Source organism: Eretmochelys imbricata, chromosome 9 (assembly GCF_965152235.1).
Source record: "Eretmochelys imbricata isolate rEreImb1 chromosome 9, rEreImb1.hap1, whole genome shotgun sequence".
In the NCBI taxonomy this organism is placed as follows: Eukaryota; Metazoa; Chordata; order Testudines; family Cheloniidae; genus Eretmochelys; species Eretmochelys imbricata.
Window position 1 is genome coordinate 79,889,851 of NC_135580.1, and position 13,137 is coordinate 79,902,987.

General features: G+C 44.6%; 1 protein-coding gene across 1 annotated transcript in view; it reads left to right on the plus strand.

Annotated features, from left to right (window-relative positions):
- The window catches only part of LOC144269949 (uncharacterized), a 34,640-nt gene that overhangs the window by 14,980 nt on the left and 6,523 nt on the right, over positions 1–13,137 (plus strand). Inside the window, exons 6-12 of the mRNA XM_077826049.1 lie at positions 902–986; positions 1,706–1,783; positions 2,618–2,684; positions 7,988–8,176; positions 10,237–10,412; positions 10,732–10,893; positions 12,146–12,255. Coding sequence (XP_077682175.1) covers positions 902–986; positions 1,706–1,783; positions 2,618–2,684; positions 7,988–8,176; positions 10,237–10,412; positions 10,732–10,893; positions 12,146–12,255 — 867 coding nt within the window. The remainder of the gene's footprint in view (positions 1–901; positions 987–1,705; positions 1,784–2,617; positions 2,685–7,987; positions 8,177–10,236; positions 10,413–10,731; positions 10,894–12,145; positions 12,256–13,137) is intronic.

The window sequence follows — 13,137 nt, forward strand, 5'->3', positions numbered from 1 at the left end:
GGTCCTTTTCCGCAGAACTGCTGCTTAGCCATTCGGTCCCTAGTCTGTAGCTGTGCATTGAGTTCTTCCGTCCTAAGTGCAGGACCCTGCACTTATCCTTATTGAACCTCATCAGATTTCTTTTGGCCCAATCCTCCAATTTGTCTAGGTCCCTCTGTATCCTATCCCTGCCCTCCAGCATATCTATCACTCCTCCCAGTTTAGTATCATCTGCAAATTTGCTGAGAGTGCAATCCACACCATCCTCCAGATCATTTATGAAGATATTGAACAAAACCAGCCCCAGGACCGACCCCTGGGGCACTCCACTTGACACCGGCTGCCAACTAGACATGGAGCCATTGATCACTACCCGTTGAGCTCGACAATCTAGCCAACTTTCTACCCACCTTATAGTGCATTCATCCAGCCCATACTTCCTTAACTTGCTGACAAGAATACTGTGGGAGACCGTGTCAAAAGCTTTGCTAAAGTCAAGATACAATACATCCACTGCTTTCCCTTCATCCACAGAACCAGTAATCTCATCATAGAAGGTGATTAGATTAGTCAGGCATGACCTTCCCTTGGTGAATCCATGCTGACTGTTCCTGATCACTTTCCTCTCATGTAAGTGCTTCAGGATTGATTCTTTGAGGACCTGCTCCATGATTTTTCCGGGGACTGAAGTGAGGCTTACTGGCCTGTAGTTCCCAGGATCCTCCTTCTTCCCTTTTTTAAAGATTGGCACTACATTAGCCTTTTTCCAGTCATCCGGGACTTCCCCCGTTCGCCACGAGTTTTCAAGAGGTCACTTTATGATCGTTGCCTCATGGGGTGTTAAGATGCATTTGCTATAGTTATTTTCTCAAACTCTGTTATGATGTGATTGCTTCTGTTTTTTACACCCCCTGATTTTCAGGCAAATAAATGAGATGAAACAGAATGAATATCCCAAAAACCTAACAGTCCAAATCCTCCTTCTGGATGCTGACAGCTGTACTTCTGTGAGTAATACTGAGAACCCACTCATCAGACCAACACTGCATGGAGATCTGGAGTGGGTATGGGGTGGCTATTATGCTGATAATGTATCCAGCATCCTTGCTAAAGTATCTAGGCCCTACTTGAGAGGGTGATGAAAGAGGACAATCTAAAGTTCTGGGCTTCATGCCTGGCTCACTGGTTGATTCCCACCTACTGATGGTCCTTCCCTCAGGAAAGGACTACAAAATCCCATTGCATTGCTCGAGTTCTGAACTGTGCTTCACTCCTCTGCTAGCAGTGGAGGTACCAGTCTGGGTTTCATCTCTGGCAGCATGATGTTTGAGTCCCACTGGGATTCTGTGGTTTGCATTTCCATTGTGTTACTTTTGTGCCGTGTTAGAAAAGTGATAGAAAGAAGGTGGTGAGCATTGTTGTTCCATTGTAATATCATTGTGTTTAGGAATGATCCTACTGTATTCCCAGGTTGGTCCAAATCTCCCACGGCCAGTAAAATTACCAGTGTATTATCAAACTAATAAATTAGTGGTAAAACCCTAACCTTCATGGTGTTATCGTTTCTTCATGTTTGGCAATGTCAGACACTAGCCTGCCTAAACAGGTGACAAGACAGTAGCATCTTGCCTTGATTTTCAAGCCATGTGACAATGTTACCAAACCTCAACCCTCACCATTTCCAGCCCATTAACTTTCTAAGCACATCTTTGTCTTCCTTGCCTAGACCACTACAGTAAATGTGTCCAACACAGAAACGGCAGACAATGTGATCAAGAAGACAGCTAATCAGCTTGGACTTCCTGTAAGTAGCCACTGCACATCCTGCCAGATATTCTGTTGGGAAGGTGGCAACATCTGTTTTACAGTACGGTACAGGTACAGATATGGTGGAGTCTGGTAAAAATTGACAATGACTGGCTCTAGTTAGCCATTAGAATACTAGTATTCTCCAGACTACAGAGAATATGTTTGTCCAGATATAAAGATTTATAAAAACACACATCCACGTAATGGACCAAATTCAGGTTTTGTGTAAGTAAATGCAACTCCATTGATTTCCAGAGACTTACATCCACTTCTACCAGGGCTGATCTTGGCTCGGAATCTCATTATGCAAGCTGATGGAAGATAGGAAATACTTGTGCCTGTGTAAACTTGAATAGCAATATTTGTAACCTTACATGTCAGTCAAGGCAAAACACAGAAACCTTCTGAACTTGAAGCTCGTTCTGAGTGTTGCACTCATCCCTTTGTAGCCAGTAAATGCCACCATTCCTGAGGGGTCTTGGAATTGAGTGATGATGTCTGATCAATATGTCAAGAGACTTCCTGAATCTGAGCCTTCTATGTGGATGTTGGGGAAACCCTAGTTTGTTTTCATCCTTCTGGTTACCTTTCTCTCCCTCTCCTGAACCTTTCACCTTCCTCTGCATGTCAGACAAACAGATTCTGAGAGCTTGTCACTCCTAACCAGGCTGTTTTCCCAGATGTTTACAGCTATTCATTTCCTGACCCTTGGCCTGTTCCACTGTTACCTCTTCCAGTTGTTTTGTGTGCTGTGTCCAGCTTCTCCAGTCCCTCTTTTCAGTCCTTGGCTCCCTTTTATATGTTTTCCCTTCTCTTTCTCAATCCACAGGGTAGACCAAGTGACTACCACCTCTGGGTGATATCAGGAAAGGATGACCCTGCTTATCCCCTTATTGGTAAGAGCTCTTCCATTTTTCCTTTAGGTATGCCAGCATGTAGGTGCTGATGTAGCAGGTCAGTGATGATGATGATAATAATAATAATAATAACGTTGGTCACTGAATAAGGGAAGCATCTCTGTCTCTTTGCAAAATCCATCTCAACCTGCATGCTGGCTCTTTAAAAATCTGATGTTGCACTCACAATACATTGTTCAAAAATGCTGTGCACCCCTGGGTGTGAGCTCTTGGCATCTATAACCTTCAGTCGGTTGTTCCACACACACAAAGGACTTGCCAGATTGGACTCTATCAATCAGGGCTGAGCATCTCCCACTAGGTCTTGAGTGCCTTCAGCTATTATTGACTTCTTGGGGAGCAAATCACACCCTAACACCTAAAGCATAACAAGGACTGCATGCAGCATGTTTCATTAGATGGTAGCAATGGCTTCCAATCTTGCAGGGGAAGCAGGTCTTGGCAGGTAGGTAAGTGAAGGAAGACCTGTTTTAAAACGTATTTGTTGGTGACGTTTAAGCCCTCTATCAAAAGCCCAAAGTATTAATCTTTTTTGTTTGGTATTTATTTTTCAAAGCAGTCCAGCTCAGATTTAAAGAAACTGTTTTTCAGGCAAGAGGTCATAGCCCATTAAGTAGATGGTTTATTTAACAAGACTTTTTGTGTTGCTTTAGTCTGAATACCCACTCTAATCTGAAACCAATCTCACAAGGAGACACAGAGCATTTGGAGAAATGTGCTTTGCAAGTTGTTTATTTGAAAAGTTCCTTTTTTTTTTTTTTTTTTTTACAATTTCTGTTTAGATTATAAAAACTTTGGGAGGTTGGAAGGAAAATAAATGTACATATTGGGGTTTCAGAGCCAGGCCACTATCAGTGCTTTACATGAGATGATTTCAGAAGCACACAACTACCAAACAAAATAAAACACAGTGTTTTGTCTTATTAATTCCAGGCATTAATCTTAGAAAGTACCAAAGCTGAAGTTTGCAAAAAAAAAATGTTTTTCATATTTGCATGATTGGCAAAAACAAGACAGCGAAGTATGATTAAATGTACAATTAAAATTAGACGGGGTATTTCCTTTGGCAAAGTGTATGAAGCCAGTCTCTCCAATCTTTCCCATAGCAATTTATAACAAATTCTATTATTATGTATGACACTGTGATAGAATCATATTTAGGGAAGGGCCATTTGGATAAAATAAGAATCAAACCCAACCTGACCTTTTTCTGGAGTTCAAAAAACTTTTAGATATTTGTTTTAAGTTTTATTTTAATATATTTTCAAATCTTTGCAATTCCTATCAGAGGCCAGAATCCCCCACATACCAAAAGGTACAGTGTCCTCCTGGTACTTTTAACATGACCAGAGCTATGAAGGTCTGATCCTTTTGAAAGAGACAGGCTTCCCTTGTGCTGCTCTCGTAAGCACAATCAGAATTCTATATGTAGTCTAGCAATGGGGAGGGAACAAAGAATCAGTCTGTGTTATACAATGTCCAGATCAAAGGTGCTCTGAAGCATCTAAACTGCGGGTTGCATATCTGAACAGAACTTTTTAAGGTCCAAGCATCACTCCCACTATTTTGACCAATACCCTGAGGGCCGAACTGATGATTAGCTACCTAAACTAAATCTTTTGGGGTTCAACAATAACATGTAATGGCTTGAGTGATACCCCAACGGACAAGTTTTGTACTTGGATGCAGCTTCCAGTGACGCCTGTCAAAACATATTTCTTATGCAGCGTAGCTGTAGACGTATTGGTCCCAGGATATTAGAGACAAGGTGGGTGAGGTAATATTGTTTATTGGACCAACTTCTGTTGGTGAGAGAGATGAACTTTCAAGCTACACCGAGCTCTTCTTCATTTCCCAGACCTGAAGAAGAGCTTTGTGTAGCTTGAAAGCTTGTCTCTCTCACCAACAAAAGCTGGTCCAATAAAATATATTACCTCCCCCACCTTGCCTCTCTAATGTGTATTTGGTCATTTTAAAAAGTAGTTACTTTCCCGTTGTTGTTGAAATTGAGATGTGGTTTCCTTTCTGGATTGATTCTCCCATCAGGTTTGAGCACACTGGTTTGTTATTGTAGGCTTGCTCTGAAGAGCTTGTTGTCATCATAAGATTGTTATTGTAGGGTTGTTTATGAGCACTTAGCGGCACACATTGGTTTGTGATTGTTGGTGTTTCTCGCCACGTACTTGCTGAGCATGCTTATTTGTTATGGTCATAAGTGAAGGGAAGCACCTGCTGGATTTTTATTGTGGGGTAGCGTGTGAGCACAGGGTAGTGAACACTAGTATAGGATGTGTACACCAGTTGGTTAATTGTAGAATACCTCATGAGCACAGGAATTCACACACTGGATTGTTATTGTAGGGTAGCTTGTGAGTAGAGGGACATGCATACTGGTTTGTTACATAGAGGTGTGCACATGGAGTGTTATCTAGGGTGGCTAATGAAGATTGGGCTGATGGCTTTTGATTGATTGACTGATTTTAAAAACAGTCGTGACATATTTATAGAGTGGAGGAGGGAATGTAAATAGTGACACCCCCATAAAAACACAGATGTGTGCCCTAAGGTAGACGGATCAAGCTTGATGCATGTCCCTTTGGTGTCTGTTTAAAGTAAATAAAATTATATTGTCTTTCCAAACGAGATTGTATTCACATCTGATAATGTGAAGCTATTAAGGAAACAATTCTCCCCACCCTTCAGTGCTCACACACGCAACGGGAGCTCAGCCTCCATTCTTCAGGAACCTTTTTCATATCTCCAATAGCCAGTATTATAATGGGTTACCAAACCCAGGAAGTTATTAAAGTAAACTTTCCACTTTCCACTGCCACTACAAATAAACGAGCTCAGAATGTGTGCCTCAGAGAGGGGTGCATGGTTAGTAGATAGTGCACTGGACTGGGAGTCAGGAGAGAAGGAGGTCTGTCATAAATATAAAGGGAAGGGTAACAACCTTTATGTATGCAGTAAAATAAAATCCCTCCTGGCCAGAGGTACAGAATCACTTTATCTGTAAGGGGTTAAGAAGTTCAAATAACCTGGTTGGCACCTGACCAAAAGGACAATAAGGAAAGAAGATACTTTCAAATCTTGCAGGGGGGAGAGGTTTTGTTTGTGCTCTCTTTGATGTTTCCTCTCTGGATGGAGAGAGAGACCAAGAAGGTAAAACATATCCTGAAAACATACCTGAAATCATACATTTACAATTACAGAAATTGTAAGTAAAGGCAAGGAAATGTGTTAGATTATCTTTTGTTTTAGCTTGTGATTTTTCCCTATGCTGAGAGGGAGTTTTATTCCTGTTTTTTGTAACTTTGAAGCTGAGCCTAAAGGGGAATCCTCTGTGTTTAAATCTTTTTATTACCCTGTAAAGTTACCTTCCATCCTGATTTTGCAGGTGTGAGTCTTTTACTTTTTCTTTAAATAAAGTTCTTCCTTTAAGAACCAGTTTGATTTTCAGTGTCCCAGGGACAAAGGGTCTGGTCGGTACTCACATTATTCTCAAGCCTCCCCAGGAAAGGGGGTGAAAGGGCTTGGGGGAATATTTTGGGGAACAAGGGACTCCAAGTGACCCTTTTCCTGAATTTTTGTCTAAATCACTTAGTGGTGGTGGCAGTACTGTTCAAGGACAAGGAAAGGATTTGTGCCTTGGGGAAGTTTTTAACCTAAGCTGGTAGAAATAAGCTTAGAGGGTCTTTCATGCGGGTCCCCACATCTGTACCCCAGAGTTCAGAGTGGGGAGGGAACCCTGACAGGGTCTATTCCCCGCTCTGCCACTGGCCAGCTGTGTGACCTTGGACAAGTCACTTTGCCTCTCTGTTTTCCCTCCCACCCTTGTCTGTCCTGTCTGTTCATGTAACACCAACAGACCCCAGTCATCAGCAGGCAGGATCAAACCTGGGGCCTCTGGAGCTAAATGCATGAGCCTCAGGCCATATGGCTCTTAGCTAAGGCTGTAGAGTAGACTCATTAATCTCTCTCTAAGTGGTCTTATGCCACTTGATGGGACAGAACACCACACCCAGGAGGTTTGTGGGTTACATTTGGACTGTAAACTCTTCACAGCAGGGATTATTTCTCACTATGCATTTTGTACAGTGCTTAGCACAATGGGGCCTAATCCTAGTTGGGGCCTCTAAACACTACTATAATTCAAATCTTAATAATGATGTGTTCCTCTGCATTCAGATTTGGGAAGGCTGAGGCCTGAATGCCTAGTGAGGCCATCCAGCATACCCTTCCAAAATATCTTTTTAAATCTAATAGTTGCTGCATTGATCTTTACCCTCCTGTCTGTGTTCTTAAAGGCAATGTCTCACATCTGAAAAAGCAACTGAACCTTCACTTTTATCCTTCTCCTTTTTCCTTGGATTTCTTTTCCCCTAGTGAATGTAGTGCTCGTCTAAGTTCCCTCTAAGCTGCGAGGCCACGCAGCAGCCTATTAAGCCCCGCGCAGGTACTCAGGGCTGTGGTGAGGAGAGATGCCTCTCCCCCAGCCCTGGACCTGCCGCAGAGGGAGAGGTGCCCCTCCCACAGCCCCAACCCAACCCAGCCCCGCCCCAGAGCTCCCGGGGGAGAGGCACCTCTCCACCCCAACACAGGTGCTGCTGTGGGGAGAAAGTGCTTGGGGGAGTCCTCTCTCCCTGCTGTACTCCCAGAGCAGCCAGCACCCCAAACCCCTCATCCCTGGCCCCACCCCAGAGCCTGCACCCCCAGCCGGAGCCCTCACCTCCCCATACCTCAGCCCTCTGCTCCAGCTCTGAGCCCTCTCCACACTCCGAACCCCTCGGCCCCACCCCCACCACATGAATTTTGTTATGTGCACCAATATGGAGATGATGTGTGACACATCACCTCCATATTGGTGCACATAACAAAATTCATTCTCCACATGCTGGGGAAAAATTAGAGAGAACACTGGCGCTCGTGCAAGGTTCTAGGCTGAAACCCTCTTCAGTCAAAGTTTTCTCTTTAGCCCAGAGCATATGCAGCATTGGTACAGCAAAGCAGGCTTCCCCAAATCTTTGCCACTGAGCAGTGCACCTCACCTCTGACCTAGAGGAAAGCATATCAGGGAGTAATAGGAGGGCTCTGTCTCCATGGCCCATTCAGTCCTTGGGCTCTCTGATGGGATTGCCACCAACTCACTGCTGTGGAAGTTGTGAGATGTGGATGTCTGACCGCTACAAACCAAACCGGGTCCCCTAATTGCTTTCACAGCGTGAAAATCATGAGTTCTGCATCCTCACCTGGTCTTTCTGTGGCTCTTGTCTCAACAGGTCATGAGCATCCTTTCAGCATCATACTGAGCTGCCTCCGAGAGACTGTTGACCAGCACCATGGAACCAACAACAACACACTCCTAGCTGATGGGACAGAGGCTTCCCTCCTGGATCAGCTTCCCAAGGACAAGCAGTGTCAGTTCATTCTGAAACCCAGGCCCCAAGCTCCAAGGCAGCTGAGGAGAGGTGAGAGTCCAGATGATACCGTGTGTCCCTTCAAAGAACTTGGGAGCTCTCCCTGTGACAGTTGCTGACTTTCTGTTGCATTGTGTTTTTATTTTAGATAGACACACTCAGCTTGAATATATCCTCAGTGAAAGGAGGGTTGATTTTGTCCCTTCATAAATCAGAGTCTGTTCCTGCTCCCACTGAACATACATTGACTTCAGGGGTAGCAGGACTTCACCCTTAACCGTTACTTTGGCTCTCATTACCAAATTTTAGGTGCTTGATTAGCATTCAACAGAAAGTTACGATCCCCTTGGATGAATTGCTATGCGCCACACACAGCATCACCAAAAAGACCATATTTAGCTCTCTGACCGGGTCTTCCCAAGAAGCATAGAAGACATGTTGTTTCTGAGGTCTTTGTTTATTGACTGGCTAATGGTTTACTGATGCCTTGAACTCACCATGTAATAACATCCATGCTAGAGCCATTCAAATGATACAAGAATTATCCATGACAAATGTATTTGCCAATTGATGAAAAATGCGCCAGTAGTTTCTCTGATGAATATTATTTGACCCTCTGTAGAGCTGCACACATAATAAAAAAGATGATTCACAGATAACTTATTCACAAAGAGATAGAAGAAGTTCATCACTCAGGGCTGAATGCACAAAAGAAGTTATGTGCCGAAGTCCGTGTTTTAGGCACCTAAGTCCCAGTTTCAGGTTCACTGTGATGAACAAAACTCCTGCTGAACCCTGAAAGTGCCTAAACTCACGTAGCACCTAAGTTTTTGCACTAAAGTTCCCGAAGTGCCTATATTTCTCACTCTGGGCACGTGCATGGCTGCCTGCCTGTGGGCATTCAGGAGCCTATCTCCCAACTAAGTCCTGGAATGGTTCCCAAAACAAGGGAAGAAAGGCACTTGCCAGCCTAACTCGCCTGATCTGACAGGTGTGCTCAGAAGCTGCCTACTGGATCCGTCCCCTGTAGGTGAGCTTACATGAAGCAGCAGCCCCTCCCCACCCCGTAACATTATTAACCCTCAGTGCAACAGCTTCAACTTGAGAGACTGGGGGACTCCCTATAACTGTAAAATATCCGACAGCCCAGTGGGTAGGGCACTCACCTGAGAGGTGGCAGATCCCTCTTCAAAGAGGGGAACTTGGAACTGTTGGTCTCCCGCATCCCAGGGGAGTACCCTAATCACTGGGCTCCTCCTCCCCCCACCCACTTGTTGCTAAGATAGTGCAGGCTTCCTAAATCAAAAGGGGGTTCCCAGCTAAGATTCACAAACAGAGTTAGGTGCCCCCCTGCAGCTTGGACTTAGGCACCTATCTCTTAGAAAGGGGTGGAGATTAGCACCCACCCACCCCCACCATTGGCTCCCCACCTAGCCTACTGGCTTTTGTGACTTGCATTCTAAGGGGGCTAGCTCTCCCCATTCATTGTATAGGAGCCTACACACTTAACTCGGGCTTTGTGAATAGCAGTGATTTTTTTCCAGGCCCCTAAAAGTGACGCGTTGTGGCACACAGCATCACAGCGCCTAACTCCTAACTTCAGCCCTCAAAGTGCTAGGGAATATGCCCATCCAACTCTAAGCCACTCGCTGCACTGCAGTAAGGAGACGCATGACTGAATGGTGTCCCCAGCATTAAGGCTGCCCAGCCCTTCTTCACAGCAGATAAATGACTTTTATTATTGTTGTTGTTATTATTATTATTTTATTATGACTAACATTTATTACGGTAGTGCCGAAGGGCCAGCCAAGAATGGGTCCCCAGAGTGCTAGACGCTGTACAAACACTTTGTGCGATGGCATGTTTGTGAACTATTTGCTCCTGTGGCTTTTCCCTAGGAGACTGACCTTACTCTGCAGACTGGATTTAAGAGACTTCTCCCAGTCAAGACTCCCATATATTTCCAGTCCATGACATAGGAATTTTGACATTCTATTTCACTGTAATAGATATAAACCCATCTGCATAACTCTGACCCCCTACCCCATCGCTAATGCACAGTCCTTGCACAATGAGCACACTGTAACGCAAGAGGCTTTTGGCTATTTCAGAATCCTTGCAGAAACATACCAAGAGGAAGAAATCCTTGATTGACTGGGCTTTGCGACGGACTTCCAGCACCCCCACGGGCAGCCCAACATCACATTCTCCACCCACCCCACGGAAACTCTTTGGCCTGTCTTTGTCCTCTGTGTGTCCCGACGGAATCCTCCCCAAGCCGATTATGGTAAGATGGGGTTTATGTCATGAATCCCAGCATAAGTTTGAATAGATCATCTATCCATCCACCTTTGTATTAGTCACCTGTGGTATCTCTGAGGCTCCTGTCACCCAGGTGTGTATGGGCAGGAGGAAGAGTAGTACTCTCCTATGCTATAACATTGATTCAAAATCATGAACGAAAGCATCCCCTACAGAGTCACCCATATGACTTCCTGTACCATCTAGGTTTCCTCGAGACTCTCCTATCTAATGCTGACCAGCCTTAGCCCTGGTTCAGATGGTAAACCCTTCTAAATCTGTCTCGGGGCTGGGCTTTCTCCTAGGATATGCTGCTTCTGCTGTACCATGAAGGTCCCTCCACAAGAGGCATTTTCAGGCGCTCAGCCAATGCCAAGATATGCAAGGAACTGAAAGAGAAATTGAACTCTGGAGATGATGTCCAGATGGATGGCGAGTCAGTCTTTGTGGCTGCAGCAGTCATCACTGTAAGTTACTCCAAGCAATACTGCCCTCTGGGCTAAAATCTACCCTAACACAGCACTTTGCATTCAGTGAGGGGAGTAACATGATCCCACCAGCCAGGGGAAAGCATTTTTAATTGGGCACATTCTTCATACCCTGCCCCTATCTCATGGCTGGGTACATGTAAGAGAGGAGACATGTCCCTGCATGCGTGGAGATTTTCTGCTTTAACTGTCTTTAACATGCAGAAAGGAATATTGGCCCTCAGGCCAGTATCCCTTTTTGTACCTTCTAATGCAAAACTACAACAGAACCTCAGGCAGCAAGGGGTTAAACAGATTAGGGCTGTGTCTGCACTGCAGAGTTAACTTGAATTACCTGCATTCAAGTTATTCCCACCAAGTTAGCCTAGCTCAAGTGCTAGCAGCCACACTGCAGTATAACATTCGAGCTGCTGTGTCCACACTGGCACGGCACTCATTGGTGTATTCGCTAGGACTTTGGGGAGTTCTTTGTGCTACAGCAAATGGAGCTGCTCTGTGAATTATTTCCCAGGGAATTGTGGAAGAACTCGTGGGAAGGCACTGGAGGACTAGTAGCCCTCGAGTGAAGCTTACCTGTGTCCACACTACACAGTGGTTGTGTTAGCAGCTGATGAGTTGTGCTAATTCAAGCTTTACACTCTACTTTCTGATGGGCCAGCCAGCTCGCATGAAAAGCACCACTGCACTTGAGTTAAGGCTGGTTGAGTGTGGATGGGACTTGAGCTGGGGCAACACTCAAGTTATAACTTAACTTAAATGAGATGAGAACAGTTCACGTCTGCACTTGAAACGTGTTCCCAGTTCTCCACTTGTTGGCCAGCCTACAGGGTAGAAATCTCCCCAGGTCACTGTTTGTTTGAATGGGGATTCAGACTGATTCCAATTCAAGCCATATATTGAGCTGTGGAATAGTATCCCAAGGGAAGTGGTAGAAACCCCATTGTTTGGACATTTAAATCTGAACTAGGCAAAGCCCTGGCAAATGTACAGTACTATGGAGAATAATCCAGCTCTAGCCAATGGATGGATTAGACGGTCCTTTTCCTTCTATGACACACAGACCAAGTCTGTTTGCAGTGCTGCATGCCATGGGGAGCAGGGAGGCCTTGTGGGAATTGATTTGTGTCACGTTTCATTTTATCTTATGTTTAATTTAAATGAACGTTTATGCGTCATGAAACAAATGATTCAAAACTGACCAGAATGCTCTGCATATATATATTTAATTCAGGATTTTCTACGAAATATACCTGATAGTGTTCTATCCTCAGACATGCACGGGCTGTGGATGGAAGCTGTGGACACAGTAAATCGAGGGCATAAGACTGAAGCCATCAAAAGGTATGTAAATGTCCCACTGTGTCTCTCTTGAGGAGGCACGTATCATTTCCACCTGCACAGCATAGTTACCGTGTTCTAAGAGACTCCTCATATTGCTGTAGGCCAGCTCACTGCTCTTGAGCCACTGGCTGCTGATGGGTATGCATGCCAGTTGCTAGCAGAGTTGGTCAGAACTTTTTCATCAAAACAATTTTTTAGTGAAAGATGTTGACATTTTTGACAAAATTGTTCATGAGAGTTTTTTTTTCTTTACCAAACCTCCGCCCTGGCCCCTACCAAAAAAAGTCTTTTCTGATGACCAGCTGTAATTACTAGAATTCAAGCAAAGAAAGGACAGTGATTTGGATTTCAGTGGTACTATTGGATATAAATGGAATTAGATGCTTAACTTTGGTGGTTCTTTCTCGCATGAACAAAGTTAAAATGATAGCCACATCAGTGTGATAGTCAGGAAGGAGCAGTCTGCCAGACATAGTATCAGGGACCTGATGAGGTTATTTACCTGCCTCAGACTGGCACATTGAGCAGGACTTGTCCATTAGCATCACATGGGCATAACCCATATGACAAATCTCTTCCTGTACCTAGCTCAGTACAGGGTTTTTTTAAAACGGTAAGAGTTTGGCTGGTCCTCCTTCCCCTCAGATCTTTGTACCGTAGGTCCTAGCAAAGTGCATCACTGTCCGTGCTGCTGGCATTGGTCTGTATGTGTGTCCTCCAGGCATTCTAGCATCTGCTGAGGCACTATGGACTAAAGTCCAAATTTTCCCAGAATGCATTAGGCAGCATGGTAGGTGTGAATGCACAAACATGATAGGGACATAACTGTGTGGTGAACATAATTCAAACCTATTTGTTGTAGAGGGGTCAGATGAGAGTGTC